This window comes from Eptatretus burgeri, chromosome 17 (genome assembly GCF_056783735.1).
Source record: "Eptatretus burgeri isolate ZD-2024b chromosome 17, Ebu_testis_v1, whole genome shotgun sequence".
NCBI lineage: Eukaryota > Metazoa > Chordata > Myxini > Myxiniformes > Myxinidae > Eptatretus > Eptatretus burgeri.
Genome location: NC_140977.1, coordinates 51885843 through 51908945, shown reverse-complemented (window position 1 = coordinate 51908945; position 23103 = coordinate 51885843). Strand labels below are relative to the sequence as shown.

At 48.2% G+C, this 23103-nt stretch overlaps 2 protein-coding genes across 3 annotated transcripts in view; both read right to left on the bottom strand.

Moving 5' to 3' along the window:
• The window catches only part of LOC147010090 (protein FAM200C-like), a 527036-nt gene that overhangs the window by 185224 nt on the left and 318709 nt on the right, over window positions 1–23103 (bottom strand). The window lies entirely within an intron of this gene.
• LOC147010092 (glutamate receptor ionotropic, NMDA 2B-like) overlaps window positions 1–23103 on the bottom strand; it is a 244428-nt gene that overhangs the window by 78080 nt on the left and 143245 nt on the right. Inside the window, exon 9 of the mRNA XM_085862546.1 lies at window positions 12250–12479. Coding sequence (XP_085718672.1) covers window positions 12250–12479 — 230 coding nt within the window. The remainder of the gene's footprint in view (window positions 1–12249; window positions 12480–23103) is intronic.

The window sequence follows — 23103 nt, the reverse complement described above, 5'->3', positions numbered from 1 at the left end:
GTGGAGGTATGCGCTCTACCAAGTGCTCTTGTTGTTATCCATGTGAATGACCTGTAAAGTTAAACTGTGATACCTTTTAATCCCTGCAGCTGATTTTCCCTGCACCTTTGAGCTTATAGAACACGACAGCACCGATGAGCAAATGAAAGCACTACGAGGTGGTGGTTCTGATGTATCTTAATTGGACGAGAACATTGAAATGAAAGTGATTAGTGATTAAAGCCATCCACATATAAAGTGTCGAGGAATTTTGAAACCCATTGGCGCTTACCTTACCTCCGGCATGGCCCATAATATGTTCACCTACCTTTCCTTCCCTCCAGTCCCAATTCTAAGCCATTTCTCGGTCCCTCCTCTCAAACACCACTACTTGTTCTATCTATAAACTCTCTTCTACCTTTCTTTCCTTTTCGCAAATTTATTTTGCTCAATTTAACTTCCCTTGAATTTTATGACTGAACAATCATATCCAACACAACCCTGAGTTTATTTGTCCCCCCCCCACCCTTTCCACATTCGTCTTTTTCTTATTCTCAAATCTCTCTTACGCCTTCTTCGATCTGCACAGTATGGTCCACAAAATGAAGGCAGTTTTTCATGTCCTTGGCAGTTGGGAAGCAGTGATCGTTAGGGCCATACATGGTATCTTGGGGGAAAATGGCTTGGCCTCTCGATGAACCCCTGGCTAATGATGCATGGAACTCAGGTTCAAATCCCGTTGACCCCGTGTGTTTGTCCATTGCCTACCAATGTCCTTATAATTCATGTAGGCATGCTGATATCTCCTCGTGTCTTTGTCCGACATGTGATACATGTACAAACTCCTCCATGAGCCTCAGACCACCGTCAAAAAAGGAATCTTCAGGACGTTTTAGGATATGGCGACTGAAAGTCATCAATGCTTCACAGTCCTCGTGAGCACTCCGCGGAAAGACACATCTTCGGCTGCCACGGTTCAGTACCCAAACGGTGTGCACGCCAGAAGGGGTCAAAGAATTTTAGAATGGAATGGATGACAATCCTAGAATATCAATCAAAAAGGCAAAGTGGGAATTGGAAATCTCCAGGACAACCTACTGGCGGAGATTGAGACGAGTTCTAGATCTTTACTCGCACAAGATGCATGTTGTACAAGACTTCACGAGAGACGATAGCCTTCATAAAGGATGTAAAGATCATGAGGTTCTGTTCTTGTGTATGGCAGCTTGGCTACCGGGTAGCTATCATTTCTTGGAAGCATGGCTGTGCCGCCAACACCAGGGAGATCATAGGCTGCCGGGTAGCTATCATTTCTTGGAAGCATGGCTGTGCCGCCAACACCAGGGAGATCATAGGCTGCCGGGTAGCTATCATTTCTTGGAAGCACGGCTGTGCCGCCAACACCAGGGAGATCATAGGCTGCCGGGTAGCTATCATTTCTTGGAAGCATGGCTGTGCCGCCAACACCAGGGAGATCATAGGCTGCCGGGTAGCTATCATTTCTTGGAAGCATGGCTGTGCCGCCAACACCAGGGAGATCATAGGCTGCCGGGTAGCTATCATTTCTTGGAAGCACGGCTGTGCCGCCAACACCAGGGAGATCATAGGCTGCCGGGTAGCTATCATTTCTTGGAAGCATGGCTGTGCCGCCAACACCAGGGAGATCATAGGCTGCCGGGTAGCTATCATTTCTTGGAAGCATGGCTGTGCCGCCAACACCAGAGAAATCATAGGCTGCCGGGTAGCTATCATTTCTTGGAAGCATGGCTGTGCCGCCAACACCAGGGAGATCATAGGCTGCCGGGTAGCTATCATTTCTTGGAAGCACGGCTGTGCCGCCAACACCAGGGAGATCATAGGCTGCCGGGTAGCTATCATTTCTTGGAAGCATGGCTGTGCCGCCAACACCAGGGAGATCATAGGCTGCCGGGTAGCTATCATTTCTTGGAAGCATGGCTGTGCCGCCAACACCAGGGAGATCATAGGCTGCCGGGTAGCTATCATTTCTTGGAAGCACGGCTGTGCCGCCAACACCAGGGAGATCATAGGCTGCCGGGTAGCTATCATTTCTTGGAAGCATGGCTGTGCCGCCAACACCAGGGAGATCATAGGCTGCCGGGTAGCTATCATTTCTTGGAAGCACGGCTGTGCCGCCAACACTAGGGAGATCATAGGCTGCCGGGTAGCTATCATTTCTTGGAAGCATGGCTGTGCCGCCAACACCAAGGGAGATCATAGGCTGCCGGGTAGCTATCATTTCTTGGAAGCATGGCTGTGCCGCCAACACCAGGGAGATCATCGGCTACCGGGTAGCTATCATTTCTTGGAAGCATGGCTGTGCCGCCAACACCAAGGGAGATCATAAGGTGAAAGGGTTCGGCACGGCCCACGATGGACAAGTTTCTTTTTCTTGGTCTTGTTCATGACGAATAAATTTTCAACGAATATTGTTCAATATCTGATGAATACATTTGTCACATTCAACAAATTAAGACTTTTATATCGCATTTCTAAATGTGTTCCTGTTTTCTGGTCATAACGGTGATTATGTCATCATACTTAAGTCGTCAACATTAGATTATTCTTCCTTTTTAATGGTGATGACAATGATGCCACTCTGACTGTCAGTTCTTTGGTGCTGGTTCACATAAATTATGTTTCATGTAATTATTAGATTTCATGCTCTCAGTAGTCGTAGATGAATGAAAAAAAAAGCCAAACAGAGAGCAATGCGTCGATCATTACCTCCACCACCGAAGGTGGACGTAGGTCATGTTTTCACCCGTCCGCTTGTCTCCCTGTGAGCAGGATATCTCAAAAAATATTTATGGGACCGATTTGGAGGAAATTCGGTGGACAGGTTGGGGGTGTGACAAGGACGGATTAATTATATTTTGGTGAAAATCCGGATCTGGATACGAGAATCTTTTTCATTTTTTGAGTGATTCTTCACTAGTGAGAGATGGGGCCAAAAACGATATGGACAAGGCCATTGAGAGTTGGGGCCATTGATAGATGGGGCACGATATCTGAAAAAGCTGTCGACGAGTTATGACGAAACTTGGTGGATAAGTTGGTAGTTGACGAGAAGAAGCTGATTAGAATTTGGTGTAGGTATGAGGATGCAGGTTTGGCCTGTTAGTAGGCTACAAAACGTAAACTCTTCAGTCTGCTGGAAGTATGCGTTCGACTGAGTGCTGTTATTACCTCCACCACTGAAGGTGGGCAACAGTCATGTTTTCACCTCTGTTGGGTCGCTCAAATAGGTGACCCTTATTGTCAGTAATTCTGTCTGTTTGTTTGGATGTTTGTTCGTTTGTCATCAGCATAATTGGTAGTAAACGTGGGCCGATTTTGACCAAACTCGGGTGGTAGGTACATCTTATGACCTTGGGCTTTGGAAATTGTGATGGTTGCTAGGGACGCTTTGGTTCCCAAACAACAACCGAAAACCCTTCAAAATCAGTACCGTTCACGCGAAATCAATTCCGAAAGCCATTATCCCACGTAGGGTTATGAAATTTGGCACGAATGATCTACAGATGATGCTCTATCAAATATATTCCGGTTTTTGTGATATATGGAATACTTTACCCGCAGCGCCCCCTACAATTAGGGTATGCGCGAAAATTGGTGAAAATTGAAGGCCCCCTAGCGACCAGGTGAGTGCATCGATACGAATGAAACTTTGCAGGTTCATGGTACTCAATGAGTACGACAACTTTGCCTCAGGACATATTGACCGATTTCGCTTAGGTCAGGGGTCAAAGGTCAATTAGTGCAAAAATCGATAATATGCAACAGCTGGAGGTGCCTTCGCGCCAAATGCTACTCTTCCTCGGGTTATGGTCGGATGGTCATGAAAATTCACACTAATCGTCTGGAATACATTGTGCACAAACAATCGAGCCGGATTTTCGATTGAGATCGTTGTTCACCCACAGCACCCCCTCGAACTTTGGGGATTTCCGATTTCAAACTGCATTTTCGGTACTTTTCATTCAAATGGATACCGAGTAGTTATCAGTAGATGGAACTGGATGAGATTTGATATGCATGATCCGAAGGTGATTCCATATCCGCTATATGACATCCATTTTGCTCTATATCTTATAGTTTGCATGCTCGGCAACCCATCGCCGCCTACCGGCTGTTTCTGTCTATTTGTTTGTCTGTGCACAGGATATCTCAAAAAGTTGTGGACAGATTTGGGCGAAATCCGGTGGAGAGGTTGGGTGTGTGACAAATACGAAAACATTAGATTTTGGTGAAAATCTGGAGACTAGAATTTTAAAAATGATTCTTCAACATTTAGAGATGGGGCCAAAAAGTGATATATTGCACAATATTTCAAAAAGTTGTGGACAGATTCGGACAAGACAAGGTTGATGAGTTAGGTAGGTGACAAGAACAAGCCAATTAGATTTGGGTTCTGTTCTGAATCCAGATCTGGCCTCTGGGGGGGGGGGGGGATACAAAACATAAATTGTTCAGCATGGCAGAGGTATGCACTCTACGAAGTGCCAGGGGGTAATGAAAGCAATGTCACCTGCCAATCTTAGACACTTTAATCTTCATTGCTATTTATTCCCATATTTGCCCAATAGAAAAGGGAAAGGCAAAAACATGATAGAACTAGAAGGGCACTCTTTGACGTCATGCCATCGCCAGATATGCCTCCTCTCTCACTATTACATCATTATGCCTCCTTATACCAAGTTTGATTTAAATCCCTGAACCCAGATTGAAAATAGTAAATAATTCTGGCTGCCAGACCATGCATCCAATTAGGTTGAAATTTAAAACATCTATTCCCCATGACTACTACATCATAACTGTAATGTTTCATATCGATTGGTGAAGCGGTTCAAGAGATAATTTCTCAAAGATTTTCATTCAATCCAATATGGCTGCCAAACCATGTGACCTATGATGTGATAGTTGGAGAACCTTTTGTTCCTCATGGATAGGCGATCATATCTGTTTAAATTTCACCTCGATCTGTTCAGCAGTTTCGGAGAAACAGTGGTCCAAAACTTTTACCTTTTTTTTTACAACAAGGTTGCCACACCACGTGACCTATGACCTCACAATTATCATTAAAACATTCTACATGAGTCGTCGACTCGTCCAGGATTGTGCCCAATAGCCAAGGAGACTGCTTAGGCTGCACCAACGCTCTGCACAGAGAATGGTCCCAATGGATAGATGGACGAGTAGTCGCACCGATGTTGAAAATTTAGTTTCAATCAGATAAGTGGTTGCAGAGAAAACAGAAAAAAAATATCATGGACGGACATACGTACGGATGGGCGGACAACCCGAAAACATAATGTCACCGGCGACTTCGTCAGCGGAGGCATAAAAGCCTTTATTTGAAAAACTTCATAGAAAAACATAAAAAAAACAGAAAACCTATATTACAAATCCATAACTTATTTATTTTTCATTGTTGATTGCACAAATCTTTGCTCATGGAAGAGTGAGGAGGCAGAGGATAAAATGGCTCACACTGGCAGTGGGACCACAGTTGGACAAAACAAACAAGGGAAAGAACAAACGGGCAAGAGGAGAGAGAGGAGGTCACCTGCAAATCTTATTCACCCTGAACAGAGTAACCTGCAAATAAGAAGGTTGGGAAAGGTATGGTTAATGGAAGTAGGAAGATAGTGGGTAGCGATGACGAATGAGACGGCGCATCGCTTGCTTGAAGCCCTGAAAGGAAGAATGCGATTGAACAGCTTCAGGAAGGCAATTACACAAAGGACAGAAAAGAGGAGAAAAAAAATATTGGAGGTGTACAGAAAGCCTAGATTTTGAGAGTTCAACGAGGAGAAGATCGTTGATAGAATCATGAGATGGTCAAACACTTGCAATATGTCAAATTCCTCACAATTTCATTCTCTCTCTCTCTCTCTCTCTCTCTCTCTCTCTCTCTCTCTCTCTCTCTCTCTCTCTCTCTCTCTCTCTCTCTCTCTCTCTCTCTCTCTCTCTCTCTCTCTCTCTCTCTCTCTCTCTCTCTCTCTCTCTCTCTCTCTCTCTCTCTCTCTCTCTCTCTCTCTCTCTCTCTCCCTCTCTCTCTCTCTCTCTCTCTCTCTCTCTCTCTCTCTCTCTCTCTCTCTCTCTCTCTCTCTCTCTCTCTCCGTAAGGACCATCTGGCAAACCCCCGATATACTTTAAAAACAATCATCTTGAGCAAGTTCAGTCATTCAAACTCTTGGGTCTCACGATCAGTCATTACCTTTGTTGGGCAAACAACATTTCAAAGCCGGCCTCCAAAGCCAGTCACCGACTGGGCATCCTCCATTGTAGAACATCCTTCCTTCACACACCTGAACTATTATCCACTTGCAAGACCTTCATCTGCAGATTTATGGAGTACTGCTCTCCCCTTTAGTCTGCCCCCCCCCCCAGCCTCACGCCTTGCTCAGCTTGATGCAGTGGAAACCAAGAACTTCAAGATTATTGCAATCTCCCACGATGAAGCTGAGACTACGGGCCTCTCACTTTCTGATCACAGGTCAGTGGTCTCTCTGTCTTCTACCTCCTCCTTTTTGATCTTGTACCCTCTGCCCTCCATGTGTTTTATCCCCCTCAAGTTTCTCCAGGGCACAAGCAGTCCACCCACAACACTCTTCTAGTGAGCTTGCCAAAATGCAGATCCAAAGATCATCCCTAATCCAAAGCCATGATATTTTCTGTCTATCAGCCCCCTATCCCACCTTCCAAGCACACCTGTTTCCAAATTTCCAGTTTTTCCCTCCTGAGAGTTTGCTTCTGTCCCCATGTTGTCCAGCTTGAGCACCCCCCCCCACATCTCTTATTTGTCCAAGTCCCCCTCTATTTTGTGCCTAAATCCCATGCTGTTGGTGCCCACCCCCCTCTTTCTACTGTTCCTTTTGTTCTGTTGCATCCTGGTCCATTCTGCTTTAGCTCTTCCATGAGCCTTGACGTTGCATACAAAATAGAAAATTAGTACAAGAACGCATGTGGCCTGGAAGGGTTTGAGGGCTAAGAGAGATGGGAGAAAGAAGAGGTGGTAGAAACACGCCACCAACCTGTTTACGATGTTAGACCAACAGGCCTTGTGTTTTGCCACAGATGTGATGCTGGGGTTCCAGCCCAGAGGGAAGAGCGGTACTCTTTTGGACTATGGAAAAAGGCCTTGAGGATGTGATCAGTTCTGTTTTTCCAAGGAATTATTTGGAATGGTGGAAGATTCCCAATCTGCGGCTGCCTTTTAAGATACCAGCTTTCCTATATGGTCGTCTCAGGAGAGGTTATGGCTGATGGTGAGGTCTATAAGTTCAGGAAGCTGAACCTCTTGTATAGGTGGGTTTGTTTGACGATCCTTTTGTCGCAAAATTGCAAGACTGAGATTTTCCAGAATGGAAAGACATGTCCCCTTAACCAGAGCAATGTCGATTTCAGATCAGCATGGAGTGATGCATTTGCAGTGTGCCTGTCAGTGTCAGTGGCACTGCATGACAAAATGTAGAGTCTTCTGAAAAAAAAAATGAGTCTGCAATTTTATCAGGAGTCAATCGACGGTTTTCCAGAGTATCAGAGAGGTTGTTTATGTATAGAACAGCTGAGACTTGGTTAAAAGCACTGTCTTATAGAACTCCAGTATCCACTGGGAGAGGGAAGGGGAGGGTCCTCTTGATTAGCAACGTGTTAACGGCTTGAGTGGACGAAGTCAGAAAGCCAGGTATGAAGATGGCATTGTACATACCATAGGCAGCCAGGTTCAGGCAAGCAAAGTAGGATTCCAGATTGCATCAAATGCCCCTGATATGTCCAGGGAGACGACCCTGACCTCTTGTTTAAGACTGAGGGTCTAGAACCATAGCTAACAGAAAAGGAGCAGTTTTTTTTTCTCCAGAAACAACAGAGGCAGCATAGTGTTTTTCCAGTGATGTAAGGCTCAAAGTGAAGCTTGTACAAAAATAATTTGCAGGACAAAGAGATGAGTTGACATCAGTGTACTTTTTTTCTGAGAAATACAAGGGCATTCATTATTAGACTGGAATAGTGGAATGGCACTCGGAAGAGCACATACCTCCGTGAGACTGAACGGTTTACGTTTTCAATCACACCGATAGACCGGATCTGGATCCTGACATCGAAGATACAATTGGCTTGTTCTTGTCACCTATCCAACTCGTCCACCAAGTTTCGTCTGAGTCCATCCATAACTTTTTGAGATATCCTGCTATGCATCGTTTTAGGTCCCATCTCTCAATGGTGAAGAATCACTGAAATTTTTTTTTTTTTAATTCTCGTATCCAGAATCAGATCTTCACCAAAATCGAATAGATTCGTCCTGTCATTCACACAACCTGTCCATCAAGTTTCGTCCAAATCCGTCCACAACTTTTTGAGATATCCTGTTCACAGACAGAAAGACAGACAGACAGACAAACAAACAAACAAACAAACAGGGGTGAAAAGATAACCTCCGCCCAGCTTCAGTGGCGGAGATGAAAATAAACAAACACATATATGTGGCATTTCAACCTGGATTCCTGCCAACATTACCAAGGGCTCAGGTGGGAAAACCAAGACGTGAACTCACATCTTCTTGCAATTCCTAAGGGGTCGAGTTAAGAGGAGAACCAAGCAAAAACAGCAACTCACAAGCAATACCTTGAAGCTGCTGATTAGTCCTTCAGGCCGAAATAGCACTCGAGTGATGATCCATTTCATGTGGTAGCTGGTCATGATGCAAGATATTCATGTGATATTCATCATTATTCCGTGGATGGAATCGTGGAAGATAATAATCATTCGTGATGTGACATTTGTTTCCTGGTACAATCTGACTCCCACATCCCTTTCATAATTACGTGACATATCCCATTTAGTATCCTGGCAGAGAATATAGCCCCAGTACAAATACATAATCACCTACTATTTTCAGGTGATATTGTGGGATCTGTCTAATGTGCACAGCCGAAATGAAGATGCGACTTTCAGCTTTACACAGCCGGCTGTAATGTTCCCATGCAAAGCATGGCGTTCTTTGATATGCAGGATGGACTTCTGGCATGCAGCAGGATGACAGATTCATCCCCAACGTGGGAACTGTGATTTATCAATCTGTGATCATTTTTACCAAACTAAGCCTGGTGTTGGCTTAGTGGTTGGGGTCGTGAGTTCAAGCCCTGTTGGCTGCTGAATTAGCACCAGGTGGGGTTGACTCAGCCTGTCCTCCTTCTGAGGTCAGTGAAATGAGTGCCAGTGTACTCGTAACAGGGGCATTGCATCAGTGGCACAGCCACATCCCCAACCCATGATGCATTTACAAGGATGCACATGAGTGTGTGTGTGTGTGTGTGTGTGTGTGTGTGTGTGTGTGTGTGTGTGTGTGTGTGTTACCAAACGAGAGTGGCACTTGGTAGAGCACAAACCTCCATTTGGATCTGAATCTGGACCTGAACCAAAATCTAATCGGCTTGTTATTCTCACCGAACCAACTAATCTACCAAGTTTTGTCAGAACCCATCCACAATTTATTGAAATATCCTGCTCTACATCGTTTTTGGCTTTATCTCTCAATGGTGAAGAATCACTCAAAAAATTCGAGTATCCGGATCCGGATCGTCAGCAAAATCCCACCAAGTCGTCCATGTCACACACCAAACGTGCCCACCAAGTTTGGTCTGAATCCGTGCATAACTTTTTGAGATATCCTCCTCACAAACAAACAAATAAAACAGAGGTGGATACATAACCTCAGTCACCATTCGGTGGCGGAGGTAATGAGCTCTCCTGCCGTCTTTCAGCAGACAACACCCGGCTCATGCGTGAAAGTCTGCCATCCAAGTAATAACCGGATTCCAAGCTGCTTGCTTGTGAGATCTGGTGGGATTTGGCACCTTCAAGCCGGTGGGCCAGAGACGAGTACTGTACGTGGAAGGTGATTTGTCTTCATGATGATGACAATCTATTCACGTTATTCTTTATAAAATTATAACTCACCTACCCTTCACAAAAGATGCTGTGGGATGTTTTTGCCTCCACCCACTAATGCTGGCAGACAGGACACCCGACTCAATGCCCTTCCAAGAGACAGTGCACCTTGTGATGCAACACCTGGCATGCTGTGACCCGACAGTTTATAGTCAGGTCAGGAATCGAACCGAGACTAGACAACTCAAAGGTAAGTGGTGAATGGACCACTTTATAAATGAAAGAAAGACGAGGAAGTATTTAATCATCTGGCAGACCATTTGGTTTATTATTTATTTCTGATCATGCTATGTTTAACATTTCATACACGTATAGCCCCTCATTTATATTTCAAGCATCACTTAATGCTGTTCATCTGACAGCAAGCTTGTTCTGGTGAAACTTCTAAAATCCAGAATCACTGCTCACCTCCACTCATTCGTTCTTCTATTTTTTTTTTAGCTTATCTGGAATTTAAATTCCAGATAAGGTGTCGTCGTGCACTGTCCGTCCGTCCGTCTGTCCGTCTGCTATTTCGACTTCTCCAGACAAGCCGCTTTGCCGATCCGGCTGAAATTTGGCAGCAAAGTTCCTTTCCTGACTGCTAACAGGGATCTCAAAGCTTGTTCCGGTCACGTGACTTTAAGTAAGTCAAGGTGGCCTTCTTCGTAAATTTCTTCAAAAATCTTCTTCTCCAGACCCACCAGTCAGAATGCTACCACATTTGGTTTTCAACATTAGGCCAGGGCCCAGATAAGTTACAGGTCCAGTGGTCCTATTTTTTTTCTCTCCTGCCTGTGAAATCAACTTCCACATCCTCTTGAATCTCAATTCTTCCGTCCAAGTCTTTAAAACAGCTGTTCACCATCATCTCAGATCATCCCCCAATAGAAAATCAAAATATTTTCTATCCCTGTTAATATTCCCCAAGCCTACCTCTTTCCAAACCTCCAGTTTTTTTTCCTTCAACTTCTGTGATTGAAAGTTTGCGGCTCTATCTATCTTGTCCACCCAATGTGTCCTCCTCTAGCCTTCATTGTTCCCCACATCCTGATTCGATTCGATCCTGTTATTTCCTGATTCGATCTATGTTCTACGTCCTCCGCGAGCCTCAAGTTTGAATAAAAAAAGCATCAAAAGTAGGCAAAAGGCTGTTATTTTGGGAATTAATTTAAAAATTTCTTCATTCATAAAATGGGAGCCAACTTTGTAATGCAGTATGTACTTCCAAGTCCCCAATATCAAACCAATACACAAAGAGTGTATGTGTAGAAGGTGTTTCTAAAGTTATCCAACACAAATCTGAATGTCTCTGTATGAGCAAAGTCTTTATAAACATCGAGTTCCTGGGTGATGAACTCATCGGTCTACAAAATGTATGATATTGTGAAAGAGTAAGCTGCCCGCAACATCATATTTTACAAGGTTTTAATTTTTTTAAGTCATGGAACAAGTTTGACAGCCTAACAAGTTTGACAGCCTCACAAGTTTGACAGCCTAACAAGTTTGACAGCCTAACAAGTTTGAGATTCACTTCTTATTAAGAACCGAGACGTCGATGACGTGAACAAAGGAAGAGTGAAACAGACATCAGCCTTCTGGTACTGGTGGGAATGGAAACAGACGAACACGAAACAGCGGAGAAATACGATCGATGAAGTACGGGCAATAAAGATAAAACTGTGTGTAATAATGAGTGAGGGCATCAAGAGATGGCAGTGATCGAGCGGCCTTTTAGAAAACTGCAGGAAAGAACGTGATTGGATGGGGGAAGGAAAATGAAAACAATTAAATGAATGGAATTTATCGTGTAAGGCTTAATAACACAGTGGAATAGAAAATATAAAAATAACTCTGGGTGCTCTTTTAAGCCAGCCATCCTCATCATTAGAGAAGATCATTAGCGGCTCGTTGCCAACTGAGCACCTGCATCGGAACCAGTGTGACTACTCCTCATTTTCATAAATGCCAAGGTGAGCCAATGAAAGAAGCCAAGAATTCACAAGGTTTCGGAAAAGCGATGATAATAGAAAACCTATACACCAAGAAAACCTATAGAAAACTAAGACGCCAAGGTGAACAACGAATAGCCAAGATCTTGTGAAATGAGCCAAGGAGTGGTCACTCTGATCGGAACCCATCTAACGTGCCATTTAACGAAGAGCAGTCATCGATGTGGTCCAAATGGATACGGTGCAGTAACAAATGGTTGTCGGTTCGGTTTCATCTCTGAAAAGTCATGCCGCAGGGGGTTTCAGTGACGAATGAGCCGTTCGGTGCTTGTGAAAGTTTAAATTTTATATCTTTCAGCCATACCTTCGAGTCACTGAGGCCAGACACCATTTCGACGTACTCTTCCTGGATCATGAAAGCTGCCAGGTTGGCCGTGTAGCTGGCGAGGAAGATGACGGCGAAGAAAGCCCACACGGACACCATAAACTTGCTGGTGGTGCCACGCGGATTCTCCACAGGCACGGAGTTGTTGAAGACCAACGCCCAGAGCAACCACAATGATTTCCCCACGGTAAAGGTGGCACCATCTGGCTCTGTGGTGGGATGGCCAAGGTGCAAGATAAGTAATGTGGTGAGGAGAGATTGTGCATTACATCTCGCTATGTAATGCACTTAAGAGAAGAATGAGGATGGTTTGGATAAGTAGGAAATACTAAACCTTAGCTGTGTACTTTCAGACAGATAAATTAGATTAACACGAATAACTTTACAAGGAACCTCAATGCTGCAGGAGGACATTCGATCGATTCAAGCTTACATAATGGTTGCAAACATATGGTTGTTTGCCTGTGCAAGATCCTTTTTAATTCTGAGCATCAATTAAGGGCATATAGTTTTCACATTTATTCAGCACATTTACACATTTACAATTTACATTTAAACCAGAGTAATTTGACTGCGCGCAGTCGATGGGTATGCCTCCGCTCTCCCACACAAACACTTGAGTATTGACATATTTGACCCTTGACCTTTATCATATCAGGCCCAAAATCTAATCAGTTAATTGCATTGTCTAACATTACCTTTGTCCCAAGTTTGATGAAATTCTGTCCAATATTTCTAGAGTTAGGGCGTAAACATTAAAATTTCAGAGTTTGACCCTGACCTTTGACCCTTGACCTTTATCACATCTGGCCCAAAATCTAATCACTTAATTGCCCTGTCTTACTTTACCTTTATACCAAGTTTGATGAAATTCTACAATTTGCTTCTTAAGTTATCACATCAACGAAAATCCGGACGGACGAATGGACGGACGGATGGACGGACAACCCAGAAACAAAATGCCTCCGCACCAAGGGTGCCGGAATAAAAATTCTGAGCATATATTTTTCACACTTATTCACCGTGACATTTACATCTCGTACTTTAAAAAAAAAACCTCCAAAAAATAATTTTAAAAGACAATACATTTTATAAATACAACTCGTAAAAATTGAAAAATAATGTGTTAAACTCGAAGCAGCCTCTTCCAAAAGACTAACCAAAAATAATTTGAAATAAAATGACTCCACGTAAATAGCTTTGATAATAGGATGAAACAAAAACCAAAGGATGGAGAAAATCACAACCTAGGTATTTAAATGAGAAACATAATGAATGTGGGGGAAATCAAAAAGGTGTCATTGAATAAATAACCAGGACAAGCGTAAATAAAACACGCAAACTACGAGGCGTGAAAAAATTTTATGGTTAAAAAAATGTAGAATATCCTGCTTGCAGAATAAAATATGGTATCAACATCATTCATACTTGTTCTCTTGTCATTTCAAAAGTGAATGTTGAGCTTTGCCTGCGTGCACAGTTTTTCAAATGCAGTGTGGGAAGCGGTCGCCGTAAACCAGAGACAGACAAATGCATGAACAGACAGCACGGATATATATATATATATATATATATATATATATATATATATATATATATATATATATATATATATATATATATATATATATATATATATATATATATATATATATATATACATATATATAAAAATATATTGTTGTGGTTGACGAAATTCGCAAACCACCATTCAGGTCCCGTAGGTGAGATATCTCTGTAAATATATGTGTAGTTAGCCCAAACCCGTTGTTTAGAGGGAATAAATGTCATTCATTCGGGCTGCGACCCTTTTAGATAGCCGTTTTTCTTTTACTATCTTTATTTTGGACCAACCGCCATTACTACCACCACAACCACCACCAACTGCATCTCGACAACCACAGCCACCTTCTCCAGAACCGCCTTCACAACATCCACCTTCTCCACAACCGCTTTCACACACCAACCACCAACCGCAACGCCGCTTCACAACAACAGCAACGCCAACAGCCACGACCTTTACCGTCACAACTCGCCCTCGCAACCATCGCATCACCGCCATTCCTGCGCCGCTTGTGGGCACTGATACTGGACTCGTACAGGGCGCGCACCGAGCAGCGGGTGCAAAAACACCAGCCTTTCTGAGAAATCGGATCATGAATGATTCACGCCCACTTCTGTTCCGTCCTATCAGCGAGCGTGGGGCGATTTGGCCCCGCCTCCAGGCGCGTCGGAGTATAATCGCTATATGCAGATTCGCGGATCAAGAATGATTCACGCCCACTTTTCCTCCATCCAATGGGGAGCGTGGCTCCGCCCCCGAGCCGTTCCTGATCCAAAAATCTGCATATGATTTCTCCTGTCGGACTATAAAGCACCGAGCGCGGAGCGAATCAAGGCAGTTGGGCAGTTGGGAAGAGTTGAAGAGTTGAGAAGAGGAAAGAGTTGGAGAGTTGTGGCGGTGGCGAAATCAGTCGAGAGAGTGTCTGTCGGGGTCCGGAGAGGCTGGAGAAGTGAAGAAGCTTTGTGGAGGTCGGCGCTCGTGTCAGAGACGGGGAGCTGCGGAGAGGGGAGGCCGGTAACGCGGTCGAGGTCGCAGTGGCGTCGCTCGTCGCGGGACCCAAGCCAGCCAGATATCCTCCTTTCCCCGAGCATCAACAACCCCCCCCATGTTTCCCCCCCGCGCTGAGATAGTGTGAGAAGGGGGCCCCGTTCCCACCCCATTTCATGCTGTGCCGGCGAGGCCCGCGGAGTCGGGGCGCCACCGCCATTTTGCGGCTCATCACCAGACGGGTAGGCTCGACGCGGTCTCGGCCCCAGGCCCGTCTGCCCCCTTGTCGTTGAGGGTGGCCCCTTTTTCTTTTGCTTTGGAGTATATGTGTTGTCGGCGCCGTCTGTGAAGTAAAACTGTATAAGTGTTGCCGTGTGCTCGGTAGTCGGTAGTAGATCTGCATTGTGTTTCTTTTGTTGCAATTGCTTTTGGTGCATAATTGTTGTGTTTTGTCTTTTGTTACATTTGCTTTTGGTGCATAATTGTGGTAATTGTATATGTGTGCTTTCCGTTTGCCGCGGAATAAATGTGCTTTATGTTGAACTGTTTCTCCCGTTTCGCTTCGTCTTTTCTCTAATTGAATCTCCATCTTACTTCACGTAAAGGGTTGGTCGTGGGCTAAATACGCCCGATAATTAATCGGAACCGTCGAGGTTGACGATAACACCGCTCGGTTATCCCGATAGTACGGAACGGGTCGCTTAAAGTGGCCCGTGTCCGAAGTCGAACTGCGGCGAGGTGCGATCGCCCGGTCTACCCTCCGTGTGGGTACTTAGGTAGGTCGAATTTGGCGAACAACCCTATCCCATGCGGGGGGCCTATTGGCACGATCGTGGTGAGGCCGAAAGGCCCACCCGTGACTAGTTCCCGGCGTTAGTCCGAGAGGGTCACGACGGGATTGTCCGTCCGGTGGGCGACGTGCCGCGATTCGAGTTACGTGGCCGCCCGCACGCCGGCGGGCGCGAATCCGCAACACTGGTGTCAGGTCGTGAGACACAAACTCATCCCCCTCCTCGCGACACTGGTGTCGGAGAACGGGACAACGGGCTCTCCTGTCTCCAGCTAAATTCACGGGAATCGGTATAGGGGTGAGCGGAGCGACCCCCGATTCCCTCCAAATTACGAGCGATTCAAATTAACCCTTTACGAGAAATAAGATGGCGTCTCAAGGCGAGCGGGAGCCGGGGGTATTAGAAATGGATTTAGAATGTGTAGAATCCATGGTCCAGGATGAAAACCCCGTGCAGGAAATGTTGGTTGTGCAGGAACACGAACTCCCCCAACTGAACCCAGAGCCCGAAATAGGTGCGGCGGCTGCCGCGGTGTATGACACCTCCCCTCCCCCTCTCCACCAAAACCCTTCCCCGATCCCTGCCGAAACGGCTCACCCAAGCGCACCCGACATGGCCCAGCTATGCGCCATGCTGGCGGCAATGACAGCGAGGATGGATACAAACACAAATGAAATGAAAAACGAAATAAAAGGCATGAACAAGCAAATGAAGGAAGAAATGAAAGAGCTGCGGGGTGAGACGCAGAACATGGGCCGAAGCCTGCAGGCGGGCATGAAGGCCGTTACCAGGGAGTTTAAAATGGCGACTCCATGTGTGGGAGCGATCGAGCTGGGAGGGAGTGCAACGGCTGTCAGGCCCGCGGTGGAGGCGGGTGACAAAGTAATTCGGGAGACGTGTTGGGCGAGGGTCGTGACGGAAAAAGTGACGGTGACCGAGAGGGAAAAACTAATTGGGGTGACGGAGACGTGCACGAGGGAGATAACAAGGGAAGAGATGGAAATAATAGTTGAGACAAGGGAGATAACAAGGGAAGAGGTGACTGAGTTGGCAGAGACACGGGAGATGGGAACGATAGAGGGAAGACTACACGATGAAGACGGGGTAAGTGACGCACACACACACACGGAGGTAGTGGAGGACAATGGGGGTGAGCTGGTGGACTGGGTGGAGACCCAGTGCGAGCAGCGGGATAGCCTCCTCCAGGAACGAGGGGAGGGAGTATGCCCCCTTGAGGCAAATCACGACCAGGTGGGTTCGGTCGTGCTTTGCGAGGTTGAGGGGACGGGTGCTGTGGACAGGTGCACGCCGAGCTTGGGGGGTATAGAGGCCCCAGAGACCCTTTTGGGGACACGAATCCCCAGTGTGGTTGTCCCGGTGTGTGTGCTGCAAGGTGTGAGTGCATCCCCGTGTGTGGAAGAGACCCCGTGTGTGAGTGGTGTGGTGGTAAGTGTGCAGAAGGGCGGGCTTCCCAGCACGCCGTGTGTGGATGAGGCACCGCGAGCGAGTGCCCCCGCGTGTCTGAGTGGTGTGGTTTGTGTGAGGGAAATGGCACGAGTGAGTGGAAGGCCGCGAGTGAGTAGAGCCACGTGTGCGAGGGAGATGGCATGCGTGAGTGAACGGCCGAGTGCAAGGGAGACCGTGTGTGTGAGAGAGCGGTATGTAAGGGAGATGTCGGTCGGCATGTGTGAACATGCAGCCGCGTCTCCCGGTGTGAGTTTAATGGTGTGGAGTGTGAGCGTCGTAACACGCAGGTTTTGCGTGGGTCGAATGGCGACGACGGCGACATGTGAAGAAAGAAAGCCGAGTAGCGGCTGTAGTTGTTTCGGGGACCGTGCCGGGTTCACCCAGCAGTGAGCACGTGGTCCGTGCTGTGCAACGCACGAGGCCCCCACGTGCTCGCTTGCGAGAGTGAAGTCCCGGTCCGGAAACGCACGCGGTGGATTTGCAGATCCCGCGGACGGACAAAGTTTAGGCAGGATAACGGATTTGGACCGGACGGGTTCTCCACGCGAGCGGGTGTGTTAAGCTCCAACGGGCAAAGCAGATGTGTTCGCGTGGGGAACCCCTCGAGACGTGGGGCTTGTGTTTTTTTTTTTATGCGCACGGTGACGTCATGGCTGCACGTGGGGTTAGAATCCGGCAGGAGGGGTATCCCTGCCGGATGGTACCGTCCAAGGAGGGACGAGGTACACGTGCAGCTGCATGACGTCACGGGCAGGTGCAAAGTGCGCGAGCTGTGAGTTGCCGCGCTGGTGCTACGCATGTGAAAAAAAGAAAAAGAAAAAAGCAAGCCTCACTTTCGGGTGCACAGGATTCCCGGGCAAGGGGTGGAAGACCCCCTTACCAGGGCACAGGATGGAAACTAGTTAGAGGGAAGGGTTAGCTTAGCTAGACCGGCTCCATGGGGCAGGGGTAAGTCCTCATGGGGCCCGTGGAATGGATTAGTTAGAGGGATTTATATGAGCTTTAGATGGGGAAATAAAAGTTATTTTAGAGATTTGGAGACAGTGACAGCCTTTGGATGTGTAGAGTTGACGTAGTTTAGCTACGTAGTGTTAAAAGGAACGTGCTACTAGTTTCAGGGACGACGTGGGAGCACGAGTTAGTTAGGGGAGGTAGTTAGAAGGATGGCAGAGTTCAGCGGTGAGTGTGTTGAAGAGTTGGTGAGTGAAGTGGAAGCATGTGCTTGGTGAGTGAGTGAGGCCAGCGGGTCTGTGTGAATGGAGCGAATGGGGACTGCATGGTGCGATGAGTGATTGGGGGGAGGAGTGACTCCCGCCCAAGGGACCCCGGGGTCAGTGTAGAGTGAGTTAGGGGGTTAGTCAAATTTACAAAATGGAGGTCGTTTTGTTGTTGGTGGGAGTGTAGGCTCGAAACCCGTTTGAAGGGGTGCAGGAGCCCTGTTGACGGGCTGGGAGCGTGGCTGCGAAAGGTGAGTATCGCTGAGTGGGTACCCCGGGCACCAGGCTAGTCGGCCGTAGTAGGCCAAGGGCCCATGGGGGGCCGGGATAGCATAGTGGGCACGGGTGCGCCCGCTTGGTGCGGGGGCCCGGGGCGCCGTTAGCCGCGTGGGCAGTGTTGTGGGCACGGGTGACCCTCGGAAAGGGGCCTGGGAAGCCAGCCTGCCACGTGTGCGTTTCAGGGGAGGTGCCATGGGGGGCACTCCCCGGTTTTTAGGGAGCTGGTAGGCTCGGAGGCAGTGTAGTGCCCGGGGGTGCCATAGCTGGAGATTCGGCAGAGGGTCGTGCCTGCCAAAGGGAGCCACGCGTCCCAGCCATGAGACCGTGTGAGGGCACGGGAAGAAAATTGGGGGGGGGGGCAAGGCCCGAAATTGTGAGGACACCAACACAGGCGACGGGAATCTGGGTTGTTAGAACCAATAGTTTAAGCGAGAGGCGCTTGTTGAAAGCCCCGGGGTAGTTTAACAGTTAAATGGTTAGGGGAGATAGGAAGTGTACCCCTCCGCACCATCCATCCCCTCGCTCTCGTTGTGGGCCGCTGGACCCACTTTGTGTTATAGATCGCTGAGCTCTGGGGAGGCCATTCTGAGGCTTGAGTTGGGCCTCGACACAGGACGCTAGCTCTCCCTTATTCCCCTCCGGGAAGGGAACGTAGGGGTTGGGAGTAGGCGAGGTGACAGGATAGGTTAGCCGAACAAGGACAGTAAAGGGGGTTAGGGGACGATTTATAGTGGGGAAGTGAACATAAAAACGAAAAACAAAAAAAAGTTGGGGCTAAATTGGTTTTGGACAAATTAAGGGAGTGAGACCATAGAGTAGGTCCGAGCCCGCCTTCCGAGTGGCCAGCACCACGGCACTCCCTCCACCAACCTCCACTGAACGGCGAAGGCTGGCCAGCTTCATCGGCAGCTGTTGTTTTGCTGTAAGGCCTGTGCCGGCTGGATCGGCTGCAGCTGCTGTGCTGCAAGGCCTGTACCGGCCGGATCGTCTGCAGCTGTTTTCTGCAAGGCCTGTGCCGGCCAGTTCATCTGCCGGCTGTGTTTGCCTGCAGCGGCCTTGTTCTGCAGGCTGTGTTTGCCTGATCACCTTTGCCATGCCATGCCCACTGCCCCTGTTCACCAGCCCCGTTCAATTTTTGCTTGCCCCCTCCCCCCTGTTCATTGCCATGTGCGCCAGGATCCGCAAGGCAACAGTTTGCAAGCTGCGAGAACTGCCCTGTTGGCAGCTACAACACGGGCCTGCAGTGGCGGCCCGTGCACCGTGTTTGCGTCCATCCATTCATCCATCCATTCGTTGTGTTCATTGCGTGTGCCACTTGAGCTGGCACGCAGACTGCATTTGTGCAGCCCATGCACCGTTGTGGTTCACTGCGTTCAGTTCAAAAGGGAAGGCCTTGGACTGCGTGTGAGCAGCCGGCCACGTTCCCTGTCACCTGCATTGTTTGAGCCAGAGACTGCATGCGAGCAGCCTGGCTCCCTGCTAACTGCTTTCTTTTTGCAGAGTTCATTGATCCTGGGCCATGGTTTAGTGTAAAATTTGTAAGTTAAGGTTAAGATGTACTGTACATATGAGTGCGCCCCCGGCATGTCTGTCTTAGCGCCGGCAATTTTATTTAAGTCGTCCGTGTGAGTGGGTTTGTTTAGGTAGTTACTCAGCCCTCAGGTTATTTATTTTGGGGACACGAATACCATGAATGTCGCACTCAGGGATCCGTAGGTAAAATGTACTCGGGGAGAACTACACATGATGGCACACGAAAATTTGACGACTCGGGACGAGTCTGTAAAAAGGGGAGGGGGTAGTGTTGTGGTTGACCAAATTCGCAAACCACCATTCAGGTCCCGTAGGTGAGATATCTCTGTAAGTATATGTGTAGTTAGCCCAAACCCGTTGTTTAGAGGGAATAAATGTCATTCATTCGGGCTGCGACCCTTTTAGATAGCCGTTTTTCTTTTACTATCTTTATTTTGGACCAACCGCCATTACTATCACCACAACCACCACCAACCGCATCTCGACAACCACAGCCACCTTCTCCAGAACCGCCTTCACAACATCCACCTTCTTCACAACCGCTTTCACACACCAACCACCAACCGCAACGCCGCTTCACAACAACAGCAACGCCAACAGCCACGACCTTTACCGTCACAACTCACCCTCGCAACCATCGCATCACCACCATTCCCGCGCCGCTCGTGGGCACCGATACTGGACTCGTACAGGGCGCGCACCGAGCAGCGGGTGCAAAAACACCAGCCTTTCCGAGAAATCAGATCAAGAATGATTCACGCCCACTTCTGTTCTGTCCTATCAGCGAGCGTGGGGCGATTTGGCCCCGCCTCCAGGTGCGTCGGAGTATAATCGCTATATGCAGATTCGCGGATCAAGAATGATTCACGCCCACTTTTCCTCCGTCCAATGGGGAGCGTGGCTCCGCCCCCGAGCCGTTCCTGATCCAAAAATCTGCATATGATTTCTCCTGTCGGACTATAAAGCACCGAGCGCGGAGCGAATCAAGGCAGTTGGGCAGTTGGGAAGAGTTGAAGAGTTGAGAAGAGGAAAGAGTTGGAGAGTTGTGGCGGCGGCGAAATCAGTCGAGAGAGTGTCTGTCGGGGTCCGGAGAGGCTGGAGAAGCGAAGAAGCTTTGTGGAGGTCGGCGCTCGTGTCAGAGACGGGGAGCTGCGGAGAGGGGAGGCCGGTAACGTGGTCGAGGTCGCAGTGGCGTCGCTCGTCGCGGGACCCAAGCCAGCCAGATATCCTCCTTCCCCCTAGCATCAACAACCCCCCCCTGTTTCCCCCCCACGCTGAGATAGTGTGAGAAGGGGGCCCCGTTCCCACCCCATTTCAGGCAGTGCCGGCGAGGCCCGCGGAGTCGGGGCGCCGCCGCCATTTTGCGGCTCATCACCAGACGGGTAGGCTCGACGCGGTCTCGGCCCCAGGTTGAGGGTGGCCCCTTTTTCTTTTGCTTTGGAGTATATGTGTTGTTGGAGCCGTCTGTGAAGTAAAACTGTATAAGTGTTGCCGTGTGCTCAGTAGTCGGTAGTAGATCTGCATTGTGTTTCTTTTGTTGCAATTGCTTTTGGTGCATAATTGTTGTGTTTCTTCTTTTGTTACATTTGCTTTTGGTGCATAATTGTGGTAATTGTATATGTGTGCTTTCCGTTTGCCGCGGAATAAATGTGCTTTATGTTGAACTGTTTCTCCCGTTTCGCTTCGTCTTTTCTCTAATTGAATCTCCATTTTACTTCACGTAAAGGGTTGGTCGTGGGCTAAATACGCCCGATAATTAATCGGAACCGTCGAGGTTGACGATAACACCGCTCGGTTATCCCGATAGTACGGAACGGGTCGCTTAAAGTGGCCCGCGTCCGAAGTCGACCTGCGGCGAGGTGCGATCACCCGGTCTACCCTCCGTGTGGGTACTTAGGTAGGTCGAATTTGGCGAACAACCCTATCCCACGCGGGGGGCCGATTGGCACGATCGTGGTGAGGCCGAAAGGCCCACCCGTGACTAGTTCCCGGCGTTAGTCCGAGAGGGTCACGACGGGATTGTCCCGTTGTTATATATAACAATATATGTATATATATATATATATATATATATATATATATATATATATATATATATATATATATATATATATATATATATGTTGTTGCGGATTCGTGCCCGCCGGCGTGCGAGCGGCCACGTAAGTCGAATCGCGGCACGTCGCCCACCGGACAGACAAAGACAGACAGCCGTCTGGTGATGAGCCGCAAAATGGCGGCGGCGCCCCGACTCCGCGGGCCTCGCTGGCACTGCCTGGAATGGGGTGGGAATGGGGCCCCCTTCTCACACTATCTCAGCGCGGGGGGGGGAAACAGGAGGGGTTTGTTGATGCTCGGGGGAAAGAGGATATCTGGCTGGCTTGGGTCCCGCGACGAGCGACTCCACTGCGACCTCGGTCGCGTTACCGGCCTCCCCTCTCCGCAGCTCCCCGACTCTGACACGAGCGCAGACCTCCACAAAGATTCTTGGCTTCTCCAGCCTCTCCAGACCCCGACAGACACTCTCTCGACTGCTTTCGCCGCCGCCACAACTCTCCAACTCTTTCCTCTTCTCAACTCCGTCCAACTGCCCGACTCTTCAACTGTTCCCAACTGCTCAACTCTTCAACTGCCTCCATTCGCTCCGCGCTCGGTGCTTTATAGTCCGACAGGAGAAATCATATGCAGATTTTTGGATCAGGAATGGCTCGGGGGCGGAGCCACGCTCCCCATTGGACAGAGGAAAAGTGGGCGTGAATCATTCTTGATCCGATTTCTCGGAAAGGCTGGTGTTTTTGCACCCGCTGCTCGGTGCGCGCCCTGTACGAGTCCAGGATCGGTGCCCACGAGCGGCGCGGGAATGGCGGTGATGCGATGGTTGCGAGGGCGAGTTGTGACGGTAAAGGTCGTGGCTGTTGGCGTTGCTGTTGTTGTGAAGCGGCGTTGCGGTTGGTGTGTGAAAGCGGTTGTGGAGAAGGTGGATGTTGTGAAGGCG